This window comes from Primulina tabacum, chromosome 14 (assembly GCF_025594145.1).
Source record: "Primulina tabacum isolate GXHZ01 chromosome 14, ASM2559414v2, whole genome shotgun sequence".
Classification (NCBI taxonomy): Eukaryota; Viridiplantae; Streptophyta; class Magnoliopsida; order Lamiales; family Gesneriaceae; genus Primulina; species Primulina tabacum.
The window spans coordinates 31,117,506-31,144,393 of NC_134563.1; the positions used below are offsets into that span (position 1 = coordinate 31,117,506).

The 26,888-nt window shown below is 36.5% G+C and overlaps 3 protein-coding genes across 4 annotated transcripts; 2 read left to right on the top strand and 1 right to left on the bottom strand.

The window, feature by feature from the left end:
- The first annotated feature begins 1,043 nt into the window (after window positions 1-1,043).
- On the top strand, window positions 1,044-2,289 carry LOC142524508 (ethylene-responsive transcription factor TINY-like). The gene has a single exon (XM_075628533.1). It carries the CDS (start codon window positions 1,268-1,270, stop codon window positions 2,009-2,011), a length of 744 nt encoding a protein of 247 aa, XP_075484648.1. The 5' UTR covers window positions 1,044-1,267; the 3' UTR covers window positions 2,012-2,289.
- A 12,147-nt stretch (window positions 2,290-14,436) lies between these two features.
- Window positions 14,437-15,533, bottom strand: LOC142524166 (uncharacterized). Its single transcript, XM_075627980.1, has 2 exons — window positions 14,593-15,533; window positions 14,437-14,530 (listed from the first exon to the last, which is right to left on the bottom strand). Exon 1 carries the CDS (start codon window positions 15,516-15,518, stop codon window positions 14,673-14,675), a length of 846 nt encoding a protein of 281 aa, XP_075484095.1. The 5' UTR covers window positions 15,519-15,533; the 3' UTR covers window positions 14,437-14,530; window positions 14,593-14,672.
- Window positions 15,534-15,688: 155 nt separating this feature from the next.
- LOC142524168 (uncharacterized) lies at window positions 15,689-26,686 on the top strand. 2 transcript variants are annotated; one of them, XM_075627981.1, is made up of 8 exons: window positions 15,689-15,828; window positions 15,950-16,150; window positions 24,482-24,542; window positions 24,638-24,674; window positions 25,392-25,469; window positions 25,585-25,657; window positions 25,836-25,875; window positions 26,475-26,686. In XM_075627981.1, the coding sequence occupies exons 1-8, from the start codon at window positions 15,787-15,789 to the stop codon at window positions 26,522-26,524; spliced, it is 582 nt and encodes a 193-aa protein (XP_075484096.1). In that variant the 5' UTR covers window positions 15,689-15,786; the 3' UTR covers window positions 26,525-26,686. The 2 variants fall into 2 exon arrangements, with proteins under 2 accessions (XP_075484096.1, XP_075484097.1); XM_075627982.1 differs by having other exon boundaries at window positions 15,953-16,150.
- Window positions 26,687-26,888: the final 202 nt, after the last annotated feature.

Consider the following 26,888-nt stretch of genomic DNA (forward strand, 5'->3'; position numbering starts at 1 on the left):
GAACATTTATTTAATTTAAACAAATATTATACAACGTGACATAAATGATATTATACTTATGAAAAATTATTATTTTTATGATAAAAGTATTATTTATTATTGTAAAAATAAGCAAGATTGATTCATCTCACAAATTAAAATTCGTAAGATGTCTAACAAGAGACTTGCTATATTTATGTGCAATAATTCATATCTAAATATGCTGTCTATATTATTATTCGAATCAGAATTTGAATTTTTTTCCCGAAAAAATTAAATTATTTCAATAATTAGAATGATTAATCATCAATAGAAACTTTAATAAAAATTTTAGATCCGCTTAATAATTTTAAAAAATAAGATCATTTTGATAAACACGACAGCGATACCAAAATGAAAAACTTTTATTCTCTCAGAAAAAAAAATGAAAATCTTTCTCTATATATATATAAAAAACAAAATATTATTTATTTAAAGTACAAGAGTACAAAGTAATTGATGTCACGGGACATTATATTTTTAAATAAAATAAATAAATCGAGAATAATATCAAAAACTTTAATTTTAAGAACATTGATTGCTCGTCATTTTATCCTTTTCACTGTTTCCAATTTGGGAACTTTTCAAAATATCTATGGTGAAATGTTAAAAACATGTGTCAAACTACATGCATCGAATCAAAAGGAGGAAATTGGAAAGGGATGATTAAACATTGACTAGCGTGTTTATGTTACGTCAAAGCATTACGTTCTATAAATATTTGATTTGTATTCGAAATTATCGAATTCAAATTAAATTGTAACTTATTCGAACATCTTTTAAGATTGAAACCAATTTCCAAATTATTTTTTCTAAAATTCTTGAGCCGGTCGCGAACTTTAATTATTAATATAATTATACATTAATTAAATATATTTCGACAGTTTATTTTCGAACAACTCTCGAATATGTCCGAATATTTCGAGCCTGACTCGAACTCGAGTTTTGATTTGAGCAAAATTCGAGTAAAGATATATATATATACACACTCTCACACACACACATAGTCATCATCATTATGATTGATTAAAAATGGGTGGCATTGATAAATGATAAAAGTAATTAAAGAAATTGAGGCTAATCTAGTGACATTGAATATAATCTGCATGCTATATATTCCTTCCATTTCTGAGCTAAAGTTTCCAAGAACCAACTCTATTTCTTTCTTTAGATTTCCATTCCAGAATGGAAATCACATTCTTGATTTACTGAATAATCCCTATAAGATATATCAGGCTGACTTCAAGAAATGAGTACTGAAAATCTGAATTCAGATCAGTCAGAAACAAGCTCTATTTCCTCCCCGCCATCTACCCCAGCTTCCACGCAGCTGCAATCCGATTCCTCAGCCGTGAACAAGGCGGAGGGGCAACCGGGAGCCGCCACGAAGAACAAGAGAAGCCGTGCATCCACCACCACCAGCAAGCATCCCGTCTTCCGGGGGGTCCGGATGAGGAACTGGGGCAAATGGGTGTCCGAGATCCGGGAGCCCCGCAAGAAGTCACGCATATGGCTCGGGACATTCAACACAGCTGAAATGGCTGCGCGTGCGCACGACGTGGCTGCGTTGAGCATCAAGGGTGCTTCTGCCATGCTCAATTTTCCGGAACTCGTGGGCTTGCTCCCGCGGCCGGCGTCTCTCAGCCCCAGAGACGTCCAGGCCGCCGCAGTGAAGGCGGCGGCGATGGAGAAGTTCGATTTGAAGTCATCACCGCCGTGCATTTCTTCTTCTTCTTCTTCACAGTCATCTCTGATTTCTACGACGGATTTAACGACAACATCCGAAGAATTGAGTGAAATTGTGGAGTTGCCTGATCTTGGACCGTGTCCTGACTTAACAGAACTGAAAAACGACTTTGTCTACATCGATAGCTCGGTGGAGGAACGGTGGTTAGACCCTCCTCCGCCCTGGCATGCCGGCGTCGGCGGCGGTCTTGATGATAGCTGTGCCGGAAGTTCAAGCTGTTTTGAAACCTTGCTGTGGTACTATTGACATGTAATGTAATCTTCTTACTCTCTGCTGTCCATTGCTTGCATTCCCTTCAGATCATCTTCTTCCCTGAAAATAAAATGTAATTAAAGTATTATTGAATAATGGGTTGAATATTTACAACGAGGAGTAACATTTCACATCGACTGAATTAAGTTTTTGAAATAAAATTAAGCCAAAATCCGGTTTAATCTCAGCATTATATCCTTCAAACATTCCCAGTTTACTCTACTATTCTGAATATATTTGATTTGATCTCTCTAATTAAGACCAACTCGAGTCAAGTTCATTTTTCTGTTTTTGTTTTTAAAATTTTCCACTCAAACTAGCTAGATTTTCATTTCACATATTTAAATTACAGAGTCTATATTTTGAATATGTATAAATATAAAAAATATGTATATAATTTTGTGTAATTAATGAATGTAGTTGTATAGACTTTTCTTGCACTTGATCATTAATATATTTCCCTGCCACACACGCCAGGCCCTCCACACCCTTCTCGCCTTCTTTAACTTCATCATCTTCTTCATTAAAACAAAATTTATTATAAATATCATAATTTTTTCTTACATACAAAAAAGTTTACACTAATATTTTTATTTCTTATCTTTATGTTTGCGTTTTCTTATATTATACATTTTCCATGCACGGACGTAAATATTTAAATAAATCAGTAGGGTTTTTATTTTTTTTAAAAAAAATGGGCATGAAAATTATAGTATCAAAATTATCATAACATATTGAAAAAGTGTGTGAAAATCATTATACTTCCTGGGTAAAAATTTGTGTGAGACGGTCTAATATTTTGTGAGACGAATATCTTATTTGGGTCATCCATGAAAAAATATTACATTTTATGCTAATAATATTACTTTTTATTACTAATATCGGTAGGATTGACTTGTCTCGCAGATAAAGATTGGTGAGACCGTCTCACAAGAAACCTATTTTGTACTTTCAATTTATATAAAACATAATATTTACATAAAAATCCGCTCACAAGAATTTTGTAAATATCTATGTTGACGTTGACTTCATTTTATTAACAATAATAAAATATATTCCAAATGTCATCCATTTTGCTTTTTCTAAGACATTTAAATTGTCTTTATTAAGCAATAATTGTGTTAAATTGAACCAATGTTAAGCACTGTTATCGTACTTATTATTCTAATTAGCTCTCAAACAAAATGTCTTCGTCACTTCTTTATGCACAATCGCATTTTTTGTGTTTCTAAATCAATGCTTGAGATATTAATATTCCACATTCCAAAAATAAAAAATAAAAATAAAAATAAAATAAATCGGCTCGAATTAGATATAGTTCAAAACTATGTAAAGCGAGATGAGACAGAGGCGGAAGCGGAGGAGATGGTTGATGGTGATGGTACCACCTCGAATGAGCGGTGGCGACAGTTTGGGGTATTTGAGGATTTATTTTGCTAGACTGAAATTATTTAGATTTTGGGACATTTTGTTGGTTTTTTTTTTTTAAAAAAAAATTATTATATGGGAATAGAAATTAAATTGGATGATAACTTACCATTCTGCGGTGTAACTGAAAGGGTTTTTCTAAAGTTCGTGCGCATATCAAATGCTCGATTTGCTAGACTAGTTATGATCAAAATTGATCGCCTGAGCTATCCCACCTTTCGTCCTAACTAGTATAAACTAGTAATTAAGTTATATATTGATAAGCAAGTGCTAAACGACAACTTACATGTAGCTTGAAATTTTGATTTGATTTGAAAGTCCATATATACACAACTTCTCAGAAATTTTTTCCCATCGATAAACGACAACTTACATATAGCTTGAAATTTCAGTTTGAAAAAAAATTAAATTTTTTTAAAATTGAAATTTGACAATAAAAACGACGAAAATCACAGAAAATAGATACACACGACAGAAATTTCAATTTTCCCAATACTAATTACACCTCATATGTTTTGGACCCAGTTTCATGGTGGTGATAATCAAAATCTTATTAAAAAAATGTACTACGCTTGCAATTTGGACATATCATAGTCCTCATTTCGCATCCATTCAGAGTATATTTTATATTATTATTATTATTATACATGTTGTATAGCTATTTTGCAAATGCATATATATATACATTACAATGATTAAAATTTTTGCAAATGCATATATATACATTACAATGATTAAAAAATTACCAAAGTGAATATGAATGTTAATTATCAATTAACTAAAATAATATTTCACAAAAATAAACCTCGTAAAATCAATATATTGTAGTGTTGTCTAATAAGAACGAAACTTTATATCCATACCAAAAGAAAAAAGAAAAAATTAAAAAAGGAAAAAAAAAACATTTTTCTTACACTTCAGGAATTTATGGTTTCTTGGCCACCACCGCAAAATTAATTATCTATCCAACATAAAATTTGTCCACGTGAAATGGTTCCTGATACCTCATAAATGGATCTATCAAGATAACGTCCAAACTCTCGGCCCATCCCTAGCTCAGATGGAAGATCCATGACACATCCATATATTTTTCTATAAATACCAGGTTTGAGTGTCTAATTCAGATTTCACTATATTGACTTTCAGCAGCAGCTCCTAGCTACTCTCTCATTATATACTCAGTCTCTTACTTGAGCTTCAGAGGGACTATGTCGGGACACTCTCTCGGTTCCCTTCTAACAGTCTCATTTGTGATTTCAAGCTTATATTAAATTCGAAGTCTGCACTCGGACTAGTATCACCTGCTGGAACCGAACCCTAAATATTCAGTGAGTATCACTTGACGCCTTCTGTGGGAAGATTTGAGCTGAGACGTAGAGATGGTAGGCCGAAGAAGACGCAGAAGAACTAACTAAGCATCGTCACGTCCTCAGACGAGACCCGAACAATCTCGTCCTGAGATGAGACAAGAACAACCTCGTCCTGAGATGAGAGCCGAACAACCTCGTCTTGAGACGACAACCGAAAATCCTCGTTCCAATGAGAATGTGGGAAACCTGACTCTAGAACAATTAGGATGATTCATTAACAAGATAGTAGACGAGACCATGAAGAGGAATCAAGAGTCTATGTCTGCCGAAGAACAGGACACTCGCTAGGAACAAGACGAGAATGCTGAGGGCCATCAGACCAGGGTCGAAGAGACGCAGCCCCTCCCAAATGGGGAGAATCCGGAGATGGAAGAGATGTAGAGGGAGATAAGAATGTTGAGACAACAATTGGGAAACAGAGCTCCAGCGCCCAAGAAAGAGAGTCATTTTTCCCCCGCCATTTTGAAGGAATAACTTCCCTCAAGTTTGCGATAATCAAGTGTGAGAGAGTATGATGGACGTACTGACCCAGAAGAACACTTGGGAAGATTTGAGAATGCGGCTTTGTTATGTCAGTACTCAGATGGTGTTAGGTGTAGGGTGTTCCTGAGCACGTTGGTGAGATCAGCCGAATAATGGTTTAATATGTTGCAGCCCAACTCTATACGATCTATCGAGGATTTTTTCCACGGCTTTCTTGCACCGATTTGCTAACAACAAGAGGTATCAGAAAAATTACTTAACCCTGTTCGTGATGAAGCAACATGAAACGGAAACTTTGCGAGAGTTCATTCAATGTTTCAACAATGCAGCGCTTGAGTTATGATCAATGTTTTTACCCAAAGATTGAAAGGAGGAGAATACTTCAAATCGCTAGTCAAGAAACCTACATTGAGCTATGATGATCTTTCAGCTCAGGCAGAAAAGTACTTGAATCTGGTGGATGCACAACGGCACAAGAGGATGGAGTAGTGACCTGGGGGAAGTAGGGTTGAGGGAGCGGAGTGAGGAGGTAGGAAGAGAGGTGCGGGTGAGAGAGAAGACGATAAAGCTAGAGGTAAAGGACAATTTTCATCCCACGTTCCTCTGAATAGGAATCGAGATAAGGTGGTAGAGGTGAGGGAGGCAGAAAGGAGGTGGGAAAAATCGGAGAGGGTTGAAGATGATGTTAGATTGCCTCTGCTCGATAGACGAGATGGATCCTCATCCTGGAGTCGCCCAAGGTTCCGCCCGTCCCCTAGGCAAGGTCAGAGCCCTCCTTGGATAAACCATAAGGTAGTAGAACCGAGGAAGGAGTGGCGGGGTCAAGATGTCCCTCGAGAGCCTGCCGGTCCAATGAAGAGAATGAACGAGGACAACTCTCCTACGAGAGGAATGATTCATATGATCTCAGGAGGTGCTACCGATGGAGACTCCGGGCGAGCTCGGAAAGCACATAGAAGAAAGTTGGAGAACTTTGAGATATCCAGTGATGCAGACTTATCACAAGATCCAATCATCAGCTTTGGGCCGGAAGACCTCCGAGGTGTTGTGTCTCCACATAATGATGCCTTGGTGGTGACGGCCACCATTGCCAATTACGACGTGGCAATGATCTTTATTGATAATGGAAGTTTCGTGAATATTTTGTTCAAGAAAACGTTGGATCAGATGAAAGTAGAAGGATTTGAGTTTGAGCCGGTCTCTACACCTCTGTATGGGTTCGCGGGATAGGCCATTCAGGCATTGAGTCAAATTGTTATTCCCTTATCCGTGGGGAGTGATTCTTGGTGGGTAAAAAAGTAGATAAACTTCACGGTAGTAGATATTCTGTCGTCGTATAATGGAATCTTGGGACGGCCAGCCCTAATGGATTTTAGAGCCGTGACTTCCGCGTATCATTAGAAGCTTAAGTTTCCCGTGTGAAAAAAAGTTGGAGTCTTGTGTGTGTGGATCAAAAAGTCGTGCGTCAATGTTATGAAGGGGTAGTGAAGGAGGAGGGAAAAAGAGCGCGTGTGGAAGTTAACATGATTAGAAAAAAAAGAAGTGGGTGACTTGGTCCTGAAGAAAGTATAAGAACAGTAGAGAGGAAAGTTGGACCCAAAGTGGGAGGGTCTTTTCAGAGCGATTGAGTAGCTTAATTCTGGAGCTTATTACTTGGAGAATGCTCGAGGCAAGGCTTTAAAGAGGTCCTGTAATGCTCACCACCTTAGAGAATATTACTCTTGACTTATTGTTGATGTATTTCATTTTTGAATTTGTCCTACGTAATTGGTTGATATTTAATTTCTTGTATTCAGTTAATGGATGTTGTTTTATTATGAGGGTGATATAAATTAAATTTTACATACTTGGGCTGCACTTTGTAGAGGGGAAGAGTTGGGGAGAAGAAAAATTAAATTTTACCTACTTAGGCTGCACCTAGTAGAGGAGAAGAGTCGGGGAGAAGAAAAGTTTAATTTTACCTTCTGGGCTTAGCCTAGTAGAGGAGAAGAGGTGGGGAGATCGAAAATCAAATTTTTCCTACAGAGGTTGAACCTAGTAGAGGAGAAGAGTTGGTGATAAGAAATTAAATTTTACCTACTTGGGCTATGCCTAATAGAGAAGAAGAGGTAAGGAGATTGAAAAATAAATTTTACCTACTTAAGTTGAGCCTAGTAGAGGAGAAGAGTTGATGAGGAGAAATTAAAATTTACCTACTTGACATATGCCTAGTAGAGGAGAAGAGTTGGAGAGATTGAAATTTATTATTTTCCTGCTAAGAAATCGCCTAGCAGAGGAGTCAGAGGGTGAGGAGGTGGAAGTTTTATTTTTCTGCTAAGGCATCGCCTAACAGATGAGTCAAAGGGTGATGAGGTGAAAGTTTTATTCTCATACTTAGGCTATGCCTAGTAGATGAGAAAAATTGGGAATATTGAAATTTATTATTTTTCTACTGAGAGATCGCCTAGCAGAGGAGTCGGGGGGGAGGATGTGGATGTTTTATTTTTCTGCTAAAACATCGCCTAGCAGATGAGTCAGCGGGTGAAGAGGTAGTTTTATTTTCCTACTTAGGCTACGCCTAGTAGATGAGAAGAGTTGGGGAGATTGAAATTTATTATTTTACTGCTAAGGCATCGCCTGGCAGAGGATTCAGAGGTGGAAGTTTTATTTTTCTGGTAAGACATCGCATAGTAGAGGAGTTGGGGGTGAGGAAGTGAAACTTTTATTTTCCTGCTAAAGCATCGCCTAGCAGAGGAATCGGGAGTGATGAGTTGAAACTTTTATTTTCCTACTAAGTAATCGCCTAGCAGAAGAGTCCTGAGTGAGGAGGTGAAACTTTTATTTTTCTGCTAAGGCATCGCCTAGCAGAGGAATCATGGTTTTATGAGGTGAAACTTTTATTATCTGGACCGCGCCTTAGTAGAGGATAATTGGTGGGGAGATTGTAAATCACATTTTATCTAATTAGGTTATGCCTACCAAAGAAGAGGAAAAAGTAGAAGCAAAAATTAAATTTTATTTACTAAGTCGAGTATGGCCAAAGAAAAAATGTGACGAGAGGGAGAGAGCTTCGGTAAGCTCGCCCTCTAGCTAATGAGCTTCAATAAGCAAATATCCCAGTGGTTCCAAAACGTCATAGATAAGTTTAGAATAAGCAGTGTATTCAAATGCAAAATACTCGAGAAATAAGACCAATAGAACAAGCAGGTGGTGGTCGGAGCGAATGTGCGCTCGAGGCTGCTGGTGCAGGGGCGAACGTGCGGGGCGTGTGGGCGAATGCGTTGTGGCTGGGCGCTGGGCGAGAGGCGAGCGGGCATCAAGACGAGGAGCCACTATGGGGCGAGTGCACTGTGGCTGGGCGAGGGCAATGGCTGTGCGCGCTGGGGCAAGGGCGTGCTGGGGCAAGGATAGGCGAGGAAAGGCGAGGGCTTGCAGGGAGAGGCGAGGGCTACGGGGCGAGGCTGGCAGTGCATGCTGAGGTGAGGACGTGCTGGGGCGAGGAAGGGAGAGGGCTTGCGAGGAGAGGCGAGGGCTACTGGGCGAGGCTGGCTGTGCGGGCACGCGCGGAAGTAGGCAAGAGCGCTCGGCAAGGCTGGCAGGGCGAGCGCGCGAGGCAAGAGGCGAGGGCTGTGCGGGGCGAGTGGTGGCGCGCTGGGTGTGAGGAGATGTTGGCGAGGCATGGTGGTGTGGCGAAGGGCTAGGGCGAGTGGCCCCGCACAGATCTGGCCTTTCAAAGTGGAAGATGATTTAATTTGCTTTCGAGTTTTTGGAGACTAATGAGCAATATGGGAAGAATATACAACTCACATATTGTAAACCGAGGACAACACAATTAATCGCGAACCTATGATTCAGTTCCACTTAGGAGGGTGAGACTGGTGATACCCCATAAATGGGCCCCTCAAGATGAGGCCCAAACCCCCAGCCCATCCTCAGCCTAGATGTAAGACCCATGATAGACTCAGTTATTTTCATATAAATACCAGATTTGAATCTCTAATTCAGATTTCATTATATTGACTTTCAGTAGCACCCCTAGCGGCTCTTTCATTATGTACTCAGTCTCTGACTTAAGCGTCGGAGGGGCTACGCTGGGACACCTTCTCGGCCCCATTCTAACGGTCTCATATGTGATTTAAAGCTTAGATTAAATTCGAGGTCTACACTCGGACTAGTATTACCTGATAGAACCGAACACTAAATTTTCAGTGAGTACGAGTTCTCATATCCATTTGCAATTTATCCAATACATATAAAATACATATCAACAACTATTGGTATCACTTGATATATATATATATATATATATATATATATATATATATATATATACACCAATATGAAATAGTTCTAAAAAGGTCTTTTGAAATAAAAATTCAAAGTTTTAGAAGATTGGACGATTTATTGAATTGTTGTATTTATTAAGAAAAAACTATAAAATGACAGTGAACTGATATTAAACTAATAATTTTAAAATAAAAAATGTAATTATCAGCCAACCTGACGTTTAGGGTCTAAATCCAGCCCCATATTAAACATGTCCTCTTAGAAAAAGTTTAGACCCGATCAAGCAACTCCAATCGGGTATTAGGATTCGATGAACTCGTCCCGCCACTATATATATAAATAAATATGTAATTATACATGTTCATTATATATATATATATATTATTAAGAAATTATTTATATTTTATTTATTGAATAATGTATACCTTAATTTCTAATTTTAACTCAATAATTTAGTTATATTAATTACTCATGCCTGAGTTTCTGAGTATGTTATAAAGAATTATTTACTATCTGCATAAATTTGAGATATAAAGAATAACAAATTTTACTATCCAATATTCTAAATTTTTTTTTAGATCAGAAAAAAATTCTTATGTTTCAGATTATGGTCTCCGTGATGTAATATATATTTAATAAAATAATAAAAAGTTTTAATAAAACATGTGCACCAAATTTTTTTAAAAATAAATAAATAAATGATGGATGTCAAATCATACATGTACATCCCATGCAACGTTTTACCAACCACTTTGTAGGCTCAAGGGACTGCAACTTTAATGTCGATGGGATCAATAGTTGTCTTAAAATAATTTTATTCATTTCCTCCAAATATAAATAAATAAATAATGTTATTCATAATATTTGTTTGGAGAAGTTGGTGAAAAATTCCAATCAAAACATTTTTTTGGGTTCACTTTCTACCCATAAAATTGTGGTACTATTTCATACAAAATGTGGTACACTTTATGTGGAAATTGGTACACTTCATGTGGAAATGTGGTATTAAAAAAGTACCCAGGGACTGAACACAAAAAAAATCGATGGCTGGGAACTGAAGACCAATTTCCCGTATTTGGTTTCATATTTTCACTATAAAATAAATAAATAGGAAAAGACGAAACAGTACTAGGCTTTTATTTGCTTTCTTTCCCCAAAATTGACGTCCCAACCTTTTTTTTGTTTGTTACATACATATAAGTACAGCCATGTAGGGATGGTAACTTTCCCCACGGGTTTAGGGTCCCGCGGGAAAAATCCCGAAACGGGGATGGGATCCCTGATTTTTCGGGTTTAGGTTCGGGGATGGGGATTTTTTTAAATCCCCGATGTATTTCGGGGCGGGTATGGGATTACTATCCCCATCCCCGAACCCGCCCCGAAAATAATATCAATAATAAAATAATAGTATTATTAACATTAATAATATAATAATAATATTATTTTTTAAAATATTAATAATCTTATTATTATTAATATTAATATTAATATTGATATTGATATTAATATTAATATTATCTCAAATAATAATAGATAATAATAACTTTTTGGTTTGAGAAAATCTCCGAATTCGTCATCGTTTTGCCATATTAATATTTTTGAAACGGGGATGAGAAGTTGATCCCCGAAGTTTCCCGAACCCGAAAAATCGGGGATCGGGGCGGGGATGGGGGTGGGGATGGAATTCGGGGATGGGGATGGTAATGGCAAACCCGCCCCCGCCCCGGCCCATTGCCATCCCTACAGCCATGAGATAATATTATGTGGGTTTAAAATATTGATCTATATAAATAAAGAATAGCTTTATTGTGAGACGGTCTCACGAATCTTTATTTGTGAGACAGATCAATCTTACTGATATTAACAATAAAAAGTAGTACTCTTAGCATAAAAAGTAGTACTCTTAGCATAAAAAGTAATACTTTTTCATGGATGACCCAAATAAGAGATCCGTCTCACAAAATACGACACGTGAGACCGTCTCACACAAATTTTTGCAATAAATATATGGTTCGATTTTGAATTATATGGATAAAATATATATACATTTATACTATTAATTAAGGGAGGTATTGCAATACGTAAATAAATTTTGTTGTATCTTATTTATAAATTCTAAAATTACATCTCATATAATTGGCTCTGATGTATATAATTTTGTTCTTAAATTTGATTATTTCAAAAAAAAAAGAAATTTCATTGTTTTTTATTTATTAAATAAATATTTATTTATATTTTAATCGAGTATAATAGTCTGTGCTTAAATTTTCATATTAATTATTATAGAAAGTGTTTAAAATAATGTATTCTTATTTTGATATGCAAATAAATTATTACACTTATATATAATCTTGAAATTGAAAATATTAAAGAAGAAAATCATTGCATACAAATTTATAAATTGCACGTCGATTATATACATATATATATATGCATACATACATATATATATATGCATGAAGCTTGGACGGGAGAGGGGAGAGTGGAGGCAAGTTGTGAAGAATGTGCAAAAAAAAAATGTGTTCCGACAGAATACGTGATGTGAGAGAACGACTTGGAGGCCCCACCGCCATGTGCACTCACCTTCTTTGGTACTTGGTAGACAATCACTGTTTTGTCTCACGGGATCTGTCGCGAGTCTGAACATCGTTTAAACACCGTTTTACACCAATATTAAACAAGCCAAAAATGGATTCACAAAAATTTGTGTGAGACGGTCTCACGAGTTGTATTTTGTGAGACTAATATATTATTTGAGTATTCCATGAAAAAATATTACCTTTTATACTAAGAGTATTACATTTTATTGTGAATATTGATAGAACTAACCCGTCTCACAGATAAAGATTCGTGAGACCGTCTCACAAGAGACCTACTCAAATCGATTAGATTGGTTTCATAAATTTTTTTTGAATTTAATCATATATATTTATTTAGATTTTGAACTTTATTAAAAATATTATCTTCAATGGAATGCTTACTTGATTTTTAAAACGTCAAAAAAAAATATTTTTTATTATATATATACACATATATTTAAGATATATTATATTAATATTTTATATTCCGCCTCAATCACTATTTAAAATGGATCATGAGAACATCTCCAACCCTGCGCCAAAATGGTGTGAATCTAGCGCACCTCCCATTCCCTCTGAGCCATATTTGGCGCAGGGGTTCTTTCTTTTTTTTGTTTTTTTTAATTATAAATATTTAAGAATTATAAATATTATTTATCTAATAATATGATATTATTATTAGATTAATTTAATAATTAGATATACTTAAATAATATTTTTTATTATTTTAATAATTAGATATTTAATAATAAAAATTAAAATATTTAATTATATAAATTTATAAATATATTTTTAAATAATTTTATAATTAAACATCTAACACACAAATTTATTGAATAATATTTAAACATTCAAGTACACAATTAAAATAAAAATACAAATTCGAATTTAGATAATTTAAATGCAAATATAATAAAGGATAAACAAACTAAATCATCAATAATTTGAAAAATCGGATGCGAGAATATGTAATTATAATAAAAGATAAACAAACTAAATCATCAATAATTATAAAATGTAATTATAATTATATCAATAAATTTAAAAATTATACATTTAATAACTAATATTAACATTAATTATAATTATATTGTTAAATTTATAAATATATAGTAAACAAATGAAATATTCTAGGAATATACTTTTTAGGGTAAGATTTGAAGTAAATGGATTGGAGATAAATGTTATTTTTGGTGCAAAAACTGCACCAATATATATTTATGGGTTGAAGATGGCCTGAAAACATGATATACAATAGGAAAAGGTGCATATATTGCGTCGAATTTACTATTTGGACATTTTGTGTATTTTATAGTAATTGGATAATGACATGTTTTTTGATGTTTTTTGTTTTTGTTTTTCTATGCCACCACATGCGATTCAGAGTTCAGAATTTAATTTCTGTTGAGCATAATGACTAATCTTTCAGTCAAATTTTGCTAGATTTTTATTATAATATTAAAATACAACAGAGTGTCTTTTACTACTTTAATTTCAAGAAAACCAAATAGACAGCATAAGGTCAAAAGGGAAACCAAGCTGGAGCAAAATAGTGTGGGCAAAAAGACCCAAGAGAGACAAATGAATCATTCGAAGCCCAAAACTAAATAAATTTTTTTAATTTAATTTGGCATCCGTAACACCATTTTATATTCCCAAACAAAACAAACCAAACCAAACCAAACCAAATTTTTTTTTTCACCACAACTTTAAAAATAAAACCAAACAATAGTGGAAATGACATTTCTTGGCTTCCTAATTTCGAAATTTTTGTAGCTTCTTTTAAAGAGTTTTTCCGAGAGCTCTCAATGGAGGCATAAGAAGAGAGAATTTAACAAGAAATATGCACTCATAATCCAGGTTCAGATCTATCACACCTCTTCAATCAAGTGGATCAAAGTGGCATCAATTTACAACTACAAACACTTAAGATTACAACACAGAATGACAGCCAAAGCAACAAAGCATAAACACATGTTCGCTTATAGATTTTAAATTCACTCAACATATAAAATGTTGATTAATGCTTTGACACAGGTAAACAAAAAACTTTATTGGTCAATCATTTGCTTCATCCTTTTTATGTGTTTTCTTGTTATGAGGATGGATGGCCGGACAAGTGTTTGTTTGGAAAGACGAGGCAGAGGGAGCATCAAAGATATAGGATACATGGAAAGTGAACGTGCATATTATGGAACATTGAAAGGCTAAAATTACATGTCATAACAGCAATTCCATATATTATCTTCACAAATCTGGAGATACTAATTCAATATGTAAGGCTCATATGATCTAGCAAGCAAATATATAAATCTCATGAAAACTTCTGCTCCAATTCATAGTTTCAAACAGTAACCTAGGACACAAAGCTCATTTCATTGCACAATCTGCTGACACCAAGGACAATAAATCACATCCTCACAGATTATGAACTAGCTACCAAACTAACAGCACTAAGCACAAACAAACTTTTCTATAAGACAAATGACCCAAACACAAAGAAGCTCACCAAGAGAAAAGGTAATGCCGCTACTGCTGCTGATTCTGTGGAGCATTTGGCGGAGGAGGCATTCCAGGCCTAGGGGGACCAAACATATGAACCTGCCCACCGGGAGGAGGTGGTAGCATTCCAGGTCTCGGTGGTTGTTGTCCATGGGAAGGAGGTCCAGGCATCCCGGGTCTTGGCGGCCCAGGTGGTGGGGGGATCCTCATCATCTGAGGCGGTGGCATCATCGGAGGCCTCTGTCCAAACTGCGGTGGTGGAGCAAACTGCCCAGGAGGAGCTCCAGGTCTGAATTGTTGCGGGGGAGGCGCCATAGGTCCACCAGGCATCCCCGGTCTCACAGGAAACCCACCGGGTGGAGGCATGGTTGGGGGCCTCACCACCGGCGGTTGAGGCGGGTAAGATAACGGAGGCACCGAGATCTGCGGCGGTCGTGAAATCTGGGGTTGCATCATTCCAGGAGCAGGCCCACCAACGCCCCTCACGGGCCCAGAAAGTCCCGGTTGGGCTTGAATCAACGGCCCAGTGAGTACACCTCGGCCCGCAGCGCGACCAACCCCAGGGCCAGAAACAGCATTAGCGCCAGTAGGCTTGAGCCTGGACTCGTCTGGAGGCGGAGGGCCCTCCACCATGAGCGAAATCACTTCCTCCCCACGGAGAAGAACAAGGCCAAGAGTACGACGGTCTTCCCGTTCTTCCTTGGAACCTTTCGTCGGAGGTAGTTTGCGAAACTCTTCGCAGTCTCCGAGGACGAGATTCATGTGTCGATCGAACGCCATGAACTTCCCAACAAGCTGGCGGCCATCCTGTATAGTCACGCGCATGCGGTAATTGATGTATTGAAGCATTTTCGAGCTCTTCGACATCGACATCTTCGCAAATTCCAAAAATTGATTCGATCGATCTTTCCCTCCCTAGGGTTTTGAGAGAATGAAAAGAGGTTTAGGGAAATGAGTTCCAACTTACCATATTTACAATTGGGCTTCTCATATTTAAATACCATGAGCTGGGCCGAGCTCAATAGGCCCGATTTACCCCACATCTAAACGACGGCGAATCGTCCTCCCTCAAGCTTGAATTTTTGAACCATGGCATGGCAGGGACAATCTGTTCCACTTTTATCAGATAATTTTATGGTCGATGTTGGGTTCTTACAGAAACACTTCTCAAACCTCAAAGAAGGTATCTTGACAAAAATCATCAGCTCTTTATTATTTATTTTTAAAAAAAATTATAATTGATCTTTTTCATTTTCTGATTTGCAATGAAATTTCGTTTTTCTTGGACACAATTAAAACGGTAGCAGGAGAAGCAGGAAAAGGAATGGTTAGGAGTTGGCTTCAAGCCGGAGAACTTCATTCCGGGTCTCGTAATCGGGTTCATTGTCGGGTTTTTCTTGAACTTGTCGAAGCCTGTGAGAAGTTCGAATTCCCAGAAAATTGGCGGCAAGAAACGTCACCAATCGAGCCTTGTATCTTCCAATAGTGATGAAGAGCTCAAAATGGTCTGGAAAATTTTCTTTTGCTCGATCTTGCATTTTTCAGTTTACGTAATACTGTTGTGAATGTTTGTGATGTTATAGAGCTCCATATTTTCAGAATTTGTAAATTTTGTGAAAATCTGGAAATTAAAGCAGTGTTCTATGGTTGTAAGAATACATTCTTAGTGTTTTTTGCAATTCAAAGTTTCGTAAAGACTGCTGTAGATGAAAGTGTCTGGATAAATGAAGAGAAAAGAAGAGGAAGAGTGAAGAGTTGTAAAAGGAAGTGGGATGTCTCAATGTGGCTTGTCACACATTGAGAAAAGAACTAAATGAAGTTTTCCTAATAAGCTCCAAGTTGAGACAAGAGTTAGGGTCCTAAGGGGTACCAGAAGTTTTTAGACGGGGGAAGACGCTACTAGTCTATGTCTTGATGAACCACACGCGCGCGCGCGCTCGGCTCGGCCCAGTTCGGTGCGGTACGGTGCGATCTTTGATAAGTATTAATCTTTTTGGATCAAATTTATTTGGAGAATAAATTTTTCAGTGATGCACTTGGACAGAGGTACGCGCGCGGGTGCGCCACATCCCGCGCGGATGTGCGGGCGCGCACGCGCTACTGTGCACCAACGTCCGCGCGCCTTACTGTGCGCGCAGCGCGGCTGCGCGCGCTCCGCTGTTTCAGAAAAACATGCGCGTCCCTTGCCTGATTTTGCACCAACCAATGTATCCCTTGACTAGAATTGTGGCTCTTCAATGCATCTGATCTGGAAAGACATGTCTCTCCTACACATCCAATGATCATCTATAAATAATCCCTCCCATCATTTTCGAAAATTGCTGGAAAAATCACTACACTTGTTCTTGCAATTTTCTGCTAATTATCATACCATCTTGCTGCATAATTTCGTTTGGCATTTGAAAGCTACTGCATATATATTGTTCGCTGCTATCAAGACTTTGTAGTGCTGCAAAGTTTTGACTTGAATTGTATCTTGGGGACGATTGCCTGCAACGTATAGCACTTTATACGGGCAATTTCGTCTTGCGGAGAAAGGATCTTCCTAGCCTCGACTTGCTGTGTTATTGCTGCTTTTGTTCGTGAATCAAGACATCCAGTGTAATCAAACGAATCACAATCGCAAGACGAAATTTTTATTACGTTTTTGTTATTCTGGATATGTCGACTACATCATCCACTCCCGCTCATGGCGAAAAGCCACCCAAGTTTTTTGGTGCTGACTTCAAACATTGGCAACGAAAAATGCTCTTCTACCTCACCACACTAAGCCTATCTCGATTCCTCAAGGAGGAACCCCCTGTCATTGCTGCAGACGACACAGACACACAATGAAGATCTGCACTTGACGCTTGGAATCACAGTGACTTCCTCTGCAGAAACTACATACTCAATGGACTCGATGACACACTTTATAGTGTCTATTGTTCTGTCAACACTGCCAAGGAACTTTGGGATTCTTTGGAAAAGAAATACAAAACAGAAGACGCAGGAATCAAGAAGTTCGTTGTGGGCAAATTTTTGGACTTCAAAATGGTGGACGCCAAATCTGTAATAAGCCAGGTACAAGAAATTCAAATTATTATTCATGACTTAGGGGGGTGTATTGGTTATAGACTTTTAATGACTTTTATGGAGTTTAAAAGTCTAGAGGTATTCAAACTAGACTTTTATATACTCCATAAAAGTTTAGTGGTATTCAATGTAATCTTTTGTAGAATTTTAAAAAGTCATGTGGTATTCAAACTTGATTTTTAAAAACTCTACAAAAGTCTATAGGTATTCAAAATTTCAATAGACTTTTAATGACTCTATGAAATTCTATTAAGTACAAGAATTATAGTCTAAGGTACAACAATAAAATGTCAACAAAAGTCTTTGATTCAACCTGAAGATTTGGATGTGCATTTAATTGAGAAATCTCCCAAATTCAATACAAACTTTCATTCTTTTCTCATCTATTTATTTTTCCTTTTATTTGTACTTTTTAAAAACATAATTAAAATTTAATTTTTTTATTAATTATTATATAACATTTTATTTTTAATTATTTTCTTTAATTTTAGTTAATCTATATATTAAATTCATACCGATACTATACCAAAATTTTCGGTATATCGAACCAAAAAAACCTTACATTTTAAAAAAATTTATAATTTATTGTTTTAAAATATTATATATTTTAAAATTTTTGTATATTTTTCCGGTATTTCGGTATATACCAAAATTTTCAAATTGGATATCGTCACCGTACCGAAAAATTCGGTATTGTTACCGTATCGTATCGAAATCTTCGGTATACTTAAAATTCGGTAAATTCAATATTTTTTTGTTATGGTAATCTCGGTATACCGAAAATTCGGTATTTTTTCCCACCCCTAACAGGGTTTGTATTGGCATGTGCTATATTACACAATTTTCTTTGAAAGAAGTGTCAATTTGATGAATTTCAAATTGAACTAGATAATGAAGCTCAATTGTCTTCATCAGCACAAGTTTATGAAGGTGACGACTTTGATCAGTTATTTAATACTCAAAAACAACAACGAGCAAATGCTAATGCATGAAGGGATATCATAGCCAATGGAATGTAGAACGATGTTGATCAAATTGTCAGTAATGATTAGATTTTTTTTATAAAAGACTACTCATTATTTTGAATGTTCTTTTAATAAAATTTTATTATGAACTTATAAAAATATTATTCATTAATATGTTGAATTGACATAAAGAATTGAAATTTTGATTTCAATAAATTGGATAGTTCATTTGTCGTTTTTCACAAATTAAATTGATTTAACTTTTAAGTAAGTAAAATTCATTTACATTCATAAATAAAAAAAATAATTTAAAATTGAAGAGGTTATCTATGTCCAATAATTATTTTAAAAAAATTAATAAAAAATAAATCACAATTATAAACTACAAAATTCACATAATTCTATGAAAAAGTTTACAAAAATCTTGAAAAAAAATCTATAAGAGTCTATGAAATTTGTTTTACAATTCTATGAGATTCCATAAAAATCAATAAAAATCTATCAACTCCACAAAAGTCCATCATTTAAAAAAAGTCATTAAAAATCTTTGAAAGTATAGAATGAATACACCCCCCTTATTGGCAGAGGGGATGAATATCAATGAACCATTCCAAGTGGCGGCTATTATTGAGAAATTGCCACCCATGTGGAAAGACTTCAAGAACTACCTTAAGCACAAGCGCAAGGAGTTGAAACTTGAAGATCTAATTGTGAGGCTTCGCATTGAGGAAGATAGACGAACTTCTGAAGCCAGAACCCACAAAAGAACGATGGAGGCCGAGGCCAAGGCAAATTTGACAGAATCTAGCACTAGTCACAAGAGAAAGCGCCCTACAAATGAGAAGAAACGAGGGCAGGCCAAGAAGTTCAAAGGAACTTGCTACAACTGTGGCAAACCAAATCATATGGCCAAGGACTGTCGTCTTCCAAGGAAAGACAACAAAAATCAGAAACTAAGGCAAGCCAATGTCATCGAAGATAGGAATGTACCAATAGACCTATCACAACTTGATCTATCCGCTGTTGTTTTTGAAACCAACTTGGTGGATAATCTAAGGGAATGGTGGGTAGATACCGGGTCCACTAGCCACATATGTGCTGAAAAGGAAATGTTCTCATCCTACACTACTGTAAGTGATAGGAAATTGTTTATGGGAAACTCTACGACGTCTGAGGTCGTAGGAATTGGCAAAGTGGTGTTGAAGATGACTTCCGGCAAAGAGATAACATTGTTGAATGTGCTGCATGTGCCAGACATTCGAAAGAACTTAGTTTCTGGATCCTTGTTAAGTAAGACTGACTTTAAACTTGTTTTTGAATCGGACAAGTTTGTCCTAACTAAGAATGGTGTGTTTGTAGGCAAAGGGTACCAAGATAATGTTCTCTTTAAAATGAATGTTTACCGCCATGAGGCGAAGAATAAAGTGAATGATTCTGTTTACTTGTTTGAAAGTTCTAATTTATGGCATGAAAGATTAGGACATGTTAACTTCAACACATTACAAAGACTTGTAAACTTAAATGTGCTACCTGCATTTAAAAGAAATCCACGAGAAAAGTGTGAGATTTGTGTTGAAGCAAAGATGGTCAAAACTCCATTCCATTCTGTGACAAGAAATACTAAACCACTTGAATTAATTCACACTGACGTATGTGATTTAAAATTTGTGCAAACTCGAGGTGGGAAAAAGTATTTTATAACATTCATTGATGATTGCACAAGATACTGTTACGTATATCTACTGAAAAGTAAGGATGAAGCTATAGAAGCTTTCAAAAATTATAAGAATGAGGTTGAGAATCAATTGAGTACAACAATCAAAATGATTCGAAGTGATAGAGGTGGAGAGTATGTCGCACCATTTGAAGAATTTTGTACTAACTCTGGCATAATTCATCAAACTACGGCACCATACTCGCCTCAATCAAACGGAGTTGCAGAATGTAAAAATCGTACTCTTAAGGAGATGATGAACGCGTTGTTAATAAATTCTGGCTTACCTCAAAACCTGTGAGGGGAAGCAATATTATCTGCAAACCACATTTTTAATAAAATACCACACAAAGGGAAAGATGAAACTCCATATGAATTATGGAAGGGTCGCAAACCATCTTACAAGTACCTTAAATTGTGGGGGTGTTTGGCTAAAGTAGAAATACCCAAGCCAAAACAAGTTAAAATTGGACCCAAAACTGTTGACAACATTTTTATTGGATATGCATATAATAGTAGTGCATATAGGTTTTTGGCGCATAAGTCAACGATTCCTGATATTAATGAAGGAACGATTATGGAATCAAGGAATACAATATTCTTTGAAAACAACTTTCCTTGTATGGAAAGATTAGAAGGTTCCATTAAACGATCTTATGAATCTATTATTGATTCTAAAGAAATCAATGAAGAACCAAGACGTGGTAAGAGAGCTAGAGTTGAAAAGTCCTTTGGTCCTGACTTTATGACTTACATGTTAGATGATGAACCAAGAACTATTCAAGAAGCTCTATCCAATCCGAAGCTCCTTTCTGGAAAGAAGCTATAAATGATGAAATAGATTCCATCATGCATAATCATACTTGGGAGTTGAATGATCTCCCTCCGGGATGTAAACCTTTAGGATGCAAATGGATCCTTAAAAGGAAATACAAAGAAGATGAATCTATAGATAAATACAAAGCACGATTGGTAGCTAAAAGATCCAAACAAAACGAAGGATATGACTTTTTTGACACATACTCTCCAGTTAGTAGGATTACATCCATTCGTGTTCTCATAGCTTTGCATAATCTTGAGATTCACCAAATGGATGTAAAGACAACCTTCTTGAATGGAGAATTGGAAGAAGAAATATACATGGAACAACCCTAGGGGTTTGTTGTACCCTGACAAGAAAAGAAGGTGTGTAAACTTGTCAAGTCACTATACGGACTCAAACAAGCACCTAAGCAATGGCATGAAAAATTTGACACCACAATGAAGTCAAATGGTTTCAAAATCAACGAATGTGATAAATGCGTTTATATTAAAGGTAATACAAATGCTTATGTAATTGTCTGCCTTTATGTAGACGACATGTTGATTATGGGAAGTAATCATGAGTTGATTATAAATACCAAGAATATGTTGAAAAGGTCTTTTGATATGAAAGACTTGGGGTTATGTGATATTATATTAGGGATTAAAATCTCTAGAATACCTGAAGGAATTATTTTATCACAAACTCACTATGTTGAAAAGGTGCTTGAAAGATTTAGTACCTTAAACAATCGTCCTGCTAGAACTCCTATAGATTTAGGTGTTCATTTAGCAAAGAATAGAGGAGAATCCATCTCACAACTGGAATATGCAAGGATAATAGGTAGTCTAATGTATTTGACTAACTGTACTCGTCCGGATCTTGCATATTCAGGGAACAAGTTAAGTAGGTTCACAAGTAATCCAAGTAAGGAACATTGGAAAGCCTTAACAAGAGTGCTTGGATATTTAAAATATACATTAAACTATGGTTTGATATATACAAAATATCCTGCAGTCTTAGAAGGTTATTGTGATGCCAATTGGATATCTGACACAAAAGACTCCAAATCCACTAGCGGATATGTATTCACAATAAGTGGAGGAGCGGTGTTATGGAAATCTTCTAAGCAAACATGTATAGTTCGATCCATCATGGAATCCGAGTTCATTGCCTTAGACAAAGCTGGGGAAGAAGCCGAATGGCTAAGAAACTTCCTAGAAGATATTCCTTGTTCGAATAAATCAGCGTCTTCTATTGTTATTCATTGTGATAGTCAATCAGCAATAGGAAGAGCACAGAGCAGTATGTACAATGGTAATTCTCGACACATTAGACGGAGACATAATACCATAAGACAATTGATCTCGAATGGGGTTATTTCTGTTGAATATATAAAATCAAAGGAAAACCTAGCGGATCCGTTTACTAAAGGTATAAATAGAGATCAAATGTACAAACTGTTGAGAGGAATGGGCTTAAAACCCACAAAATAAAATATTTATAGAGGTAATCCAACCTTGTGAAATGGAGATCCCATGACCTTAGTTCAATGGGACAACTAAGTTATAAATATTAGTTTGAGTACTTGGAATAAATAAAGGCTCATTCCTACAAAATCCAAGTAGAAAAGACCTGCAACATGTGGTGAGGTTAAGTTTTCTTTTAATGATTCCTAAATCCTAAAAGGTAGAGTATGGCAGGATACTCTAGTTAGGAGATCACCTATATAAGTGAGAAGTAATGGCCGCTTCAATGAAAAACACTTATGAATCTAAGATATGGCCCAGGGCCGAAACGGACACAACATGAGAACAAGAATATGTTAGAATTATTATTGTGTAAATACTATTGACTTGGTTTACATAAACGGTTGACTAGTTCAAGACATCATGTCACTACTTAACTAGTGAATCCTATAGTATGTTACTAAGGAAGGCTCAAAGTCAAAAACTATCTATCCCGATGCAATAATAATTCACAAGAGCTTTCAAGTAAATTTGCATACATGCATTTATTTCATTTATGTGGGGGATTGTTGGATAAATGAAGAGAAAAGAAGAGGAAGAGTGAGGAGTTGTAAAGGGGAGTGAGATGTCTCAATGTGGCTTGTCCCACATTGAGAAAAGAACTAAATGAAGTTTCCCTAATAAGCTCCAAGTTGAGACAAGGGTTTGGGCCCCAAGGGGTACCAGAAGTTTTTAGACGGGGGAAGACGCTACTAGTCTGTGTCTTGGTGAAACACACACACGTGCGCGCGCTCGGCTCGGCTCGGCCCGGTTCGGTTCGGTGCGGTCTTCGACAAGTATTAATCTTTTTGGATCAAATTTATTTGGAGAATAAATTTTTCAGTGATGCACTTGGACAGAGGTATGCGCGCGGGTGCGCCACATCCCGCGCGGATGCGCGCTGTGCGCCAACGTAGAACAAGGCGCGCGACCGCGTAGCTTCTCGCGCGGGCGCGCGCGCCTTATTGTGCGCGCAGCGCGCAAAAACAGTACTTTGCGGCCGCGCGCGCTGCGCTGTTTCAGAAAAACATGCGCGTCCCTTGCCTGATTTTGCACCAACCAATGTATCCCTTGACTAGAATTGTGGCTCTTCAATGCATCTGATCTGGAAAGACATGTCTCTTCTACACATCCAATGATCATCTATAAATAATCCCTCCCATCATTTTCGAAAATTGCTTGAAAAATCACTACACTTGTTCTTGCAATTTTCTGCTAATTATCATACCATCTTGCTGCATAATTTCGTTTGGCATTTGAAAGCTATTGCATATATATTGTTCGCTGCTATCAAGACTTTGTAGTGCTGCAAAGTTTTGACTTGAAGTCGTTGTATCTTGGGGACGATTGTCTGCAACGTATAGCACTTTATACGGGCAATTTCGTCTTGCGGAGAAATGATCTTCCTTGCCTCGACTTGCTGTGTTATTGCTGCTTTTGTTCGTGAATCAAGACATCCAGTGTAATCAAACAAATCACAGAAAGCCATTTAAAGATTGGATTTTTATTTGAGTGAATGTTCAGATTCGTCATGGTGCATTTGGCCAGCAAATGATGAATTATGCGGCCTTGCAATGTAATTAGTTTGTTTCCTTCGTCTATGCTTTGTTGTCTGATTCAAACTGGCAAGATTTGGTTTTTGGTAAGAGAAACTGAAAATGTTATATTTGTGTATTAGTAAGGCATAGTTTGGGTTGTTTGAATATTCACGAAAATCTGCTTGTTGATTCGAAGTGCGTCCAATCGGCGAGTTCAACAAAATTTATTGACAGGTTTTAGTGGTTAGGCAAGACCTGAAAATGGGAGCTGGAAAGATCGCTTCTCAATGTGCTCGTAAGCCGATTTGATGTCAAATGGTTTTCAAGATCGAATATTTTCAACCTTTGACTTTTGTATTTATTTATCCCTGTGATTGCTTTGCTATGCAGATGCGGCAACCGGGATGTATTCAGAACTTATGGAAAGGTTCTTTTTCTTTTGTTTTTATTTTATATTGTATATGATTACCGTGTTGTACCTTCTGTTAGATAGCTGAAAATACTGCATGTTGTCCACTTTTAATTTGCTATACTATGGAATAGTATGCTGGCAAAGAGGTATAATTTGCCAGTTCCAACGAAATTGTTTTGTAATTTTTTTACTTTTAGGAGAGAAGTTTGTGTAGTAAGAAAGGTTAAAAATAAAAATTCAAAATTTTCATGTGAAAGTGGATGATTGCCCCCAGAGGAATTCCCCCTGCTGCCTGGGGTCTCATCACTTCGACCAGGTGGTGATGGTAGGAATGGCTTGATGTATAAGGGCTGGAAACTTACACTTCCACGGAAAATACAAAAAAATTGACATCCTTTTCATTTGAGTATACGAGTTATGTCCATTTATATGTAACATCGTGGCAGAACTCTGAACGAAGAACATACATTAAAGATATGCAGTGTGCCACATGGCATAATTGCTCTTGTCTTACACTAGTGTGTTAATCTGGTACTGTGAAAGTTGATAACAAATTTGGGATTTGACTGCCTTACAAATAACCAGGAAACTATTTTTCCTTGGATAGGTGCTTCTGTTATGAGTAAACTATTTTTTTTAGATATGACCTTGTTTATTTGATACTATGAGCTCATTTCTCATTTTCTTTGTATTGTTTTCTCATGCTCTAAGTGTAAACACTGCCTGATGCAGCCATCGGTCTCTTTTAAGGCAGTGGGAGCTTTGTGGGCAGGCCAAAATTGTCGTTACATGCAAGAATCAGCAAGAAATGTAAGCAAGTCGCAAATTTTTAAATATGTGATCATCAAATTTTTGTTCCCTTAGCAAAGCCGAGTCTCTCCTTTTACTTGCTCAATTTTACTATATTGTAATTTATTGTAATCAGGAATAAGCTGAGGGATGCGGCTCAGAGCATTTGCCTTCCAACTTTCATTGTTGCTGATGCAGGACGTACCCAAGTAATATATTGTTCTCATCATTTTCTTATCATCGTTGTTAGAATCAATGAACATATCTTGTATCGTGTTGCTTTCTCAGTCCACTGTATTTCACCATCCAAAATGTCTGCAATCGCATTCTACAATCGTTAATCAATATGTTGATTTTCTTATTAGGATCTTTGGCTTATTTATGCAGGTTTCAGCTGGGTCAAACACTGTTCTCGCTATTGGACCAGGTGCTTGCCTCATCCAATCATTTATACATCATTATAAAATGTTCTTTTTTCGGAAATTTAGCTTTGTGTGGTTTCATGGAAAAATCAAGATATGTTTAATATTTTACACAGATATGGCAAAGGTATATCTACCATTCATTTTCCCATTTGGAAATTGTCAAGATAAGTTTTCCTGAATTAAAACACCAGCATTTCTCGGAACCATCAATGGATTTCTTTTAAAACTTTGCAACACTATCCCATATAATGGTTGCTCCCAACTCCCAGTCACTGATAAATATCGGTGTGTTTATGATACAAAACTATTTAAATTAAGCATGTAAAAAGTACGAAGGCGTGTTTCTTGAAGAAAACATTGCGAGCTTCATGTTTTTGGCAATTTTCCAGACACGAGCATCATTTTGTATGAAACTAGAAAATCCCTCATCATTCTTGTTGAAGCATGAATGGTTAACGAAACGCCCGTCTTAGACGTTACTCAAAACCCAGAGAGAGTTATGTCATGACTAAACCATTGAGTTTATCGATGTAATTTCCCTGCTATAACCATGATGCCTTGTGTAACTTCGTTCATGTCATTGAACGACTCGACTGTGCAGGGAGTAAATCAGCTGTGGATTCTATTACCGGGAAGCTCCGGCTGCTTTGATGGTGCACAGCTATATCTTTTTGGAACAGTTTTCTTCCATTAATCTTCAATATTATTGTATATGGAATTATTCTTCGACACGTATAGTTTATCCAGACTCTATGAAACAGCCTGGTGGGCTTTGAATTTCAAAGGTTATTGTATCCATTTTAGTTGGATTTTTCCTCCTCGGAAGTTGGAACCAAATATGAGTAGATCTGCTTTTGAAAACATATCTCTCTGAGTAACAAAAATTATAAACTACTCGAATTCGGCTCGAAAAAAAAAATTTCGTTTCCCCAGCAAAATTTTTTTAAAAAAAATGCTGTTGTGATAACTTATGATGATCCATCGTAATTATATATATCATCATGATTATTAGATA

Coding starts and splice junctions, on each gene's coding strand:
- LOC142524508 (XM_075628533.1), top strand. CDS start 1,268: ATGAGTACTGAAAATCTGAATTCAGATCAGTCAGAAACAAGCTCTATT.
- LOC142524166 (XM_075627980.1), bottom strand. CDS start 15,518: ATGTCGATGTCGAAGAGCTCGAAAATGCTTCAATACATCAATTACCGC.
- LOC142524168 (XM_075627981.1), top strand. CDS start 15,787: ATGTTGGGTTCTTACAGAAACACTTCTCAAACCTCAAAGAAG. Junction 24,543..24,637: donor GATCGCTTCTCAATGTGCTC/GTAAGCCGATTT, acceptor TTTGCTATGCAG/ATGCGGCAACCGGGATGTAT. Junction 24,675..25,391: donor TATTCAGAACTTATGGAAAG/GTTCTTTTTCTT, acceptor TGCCTGATGCAG/CCATCGGTCTCTTTTAAGGC.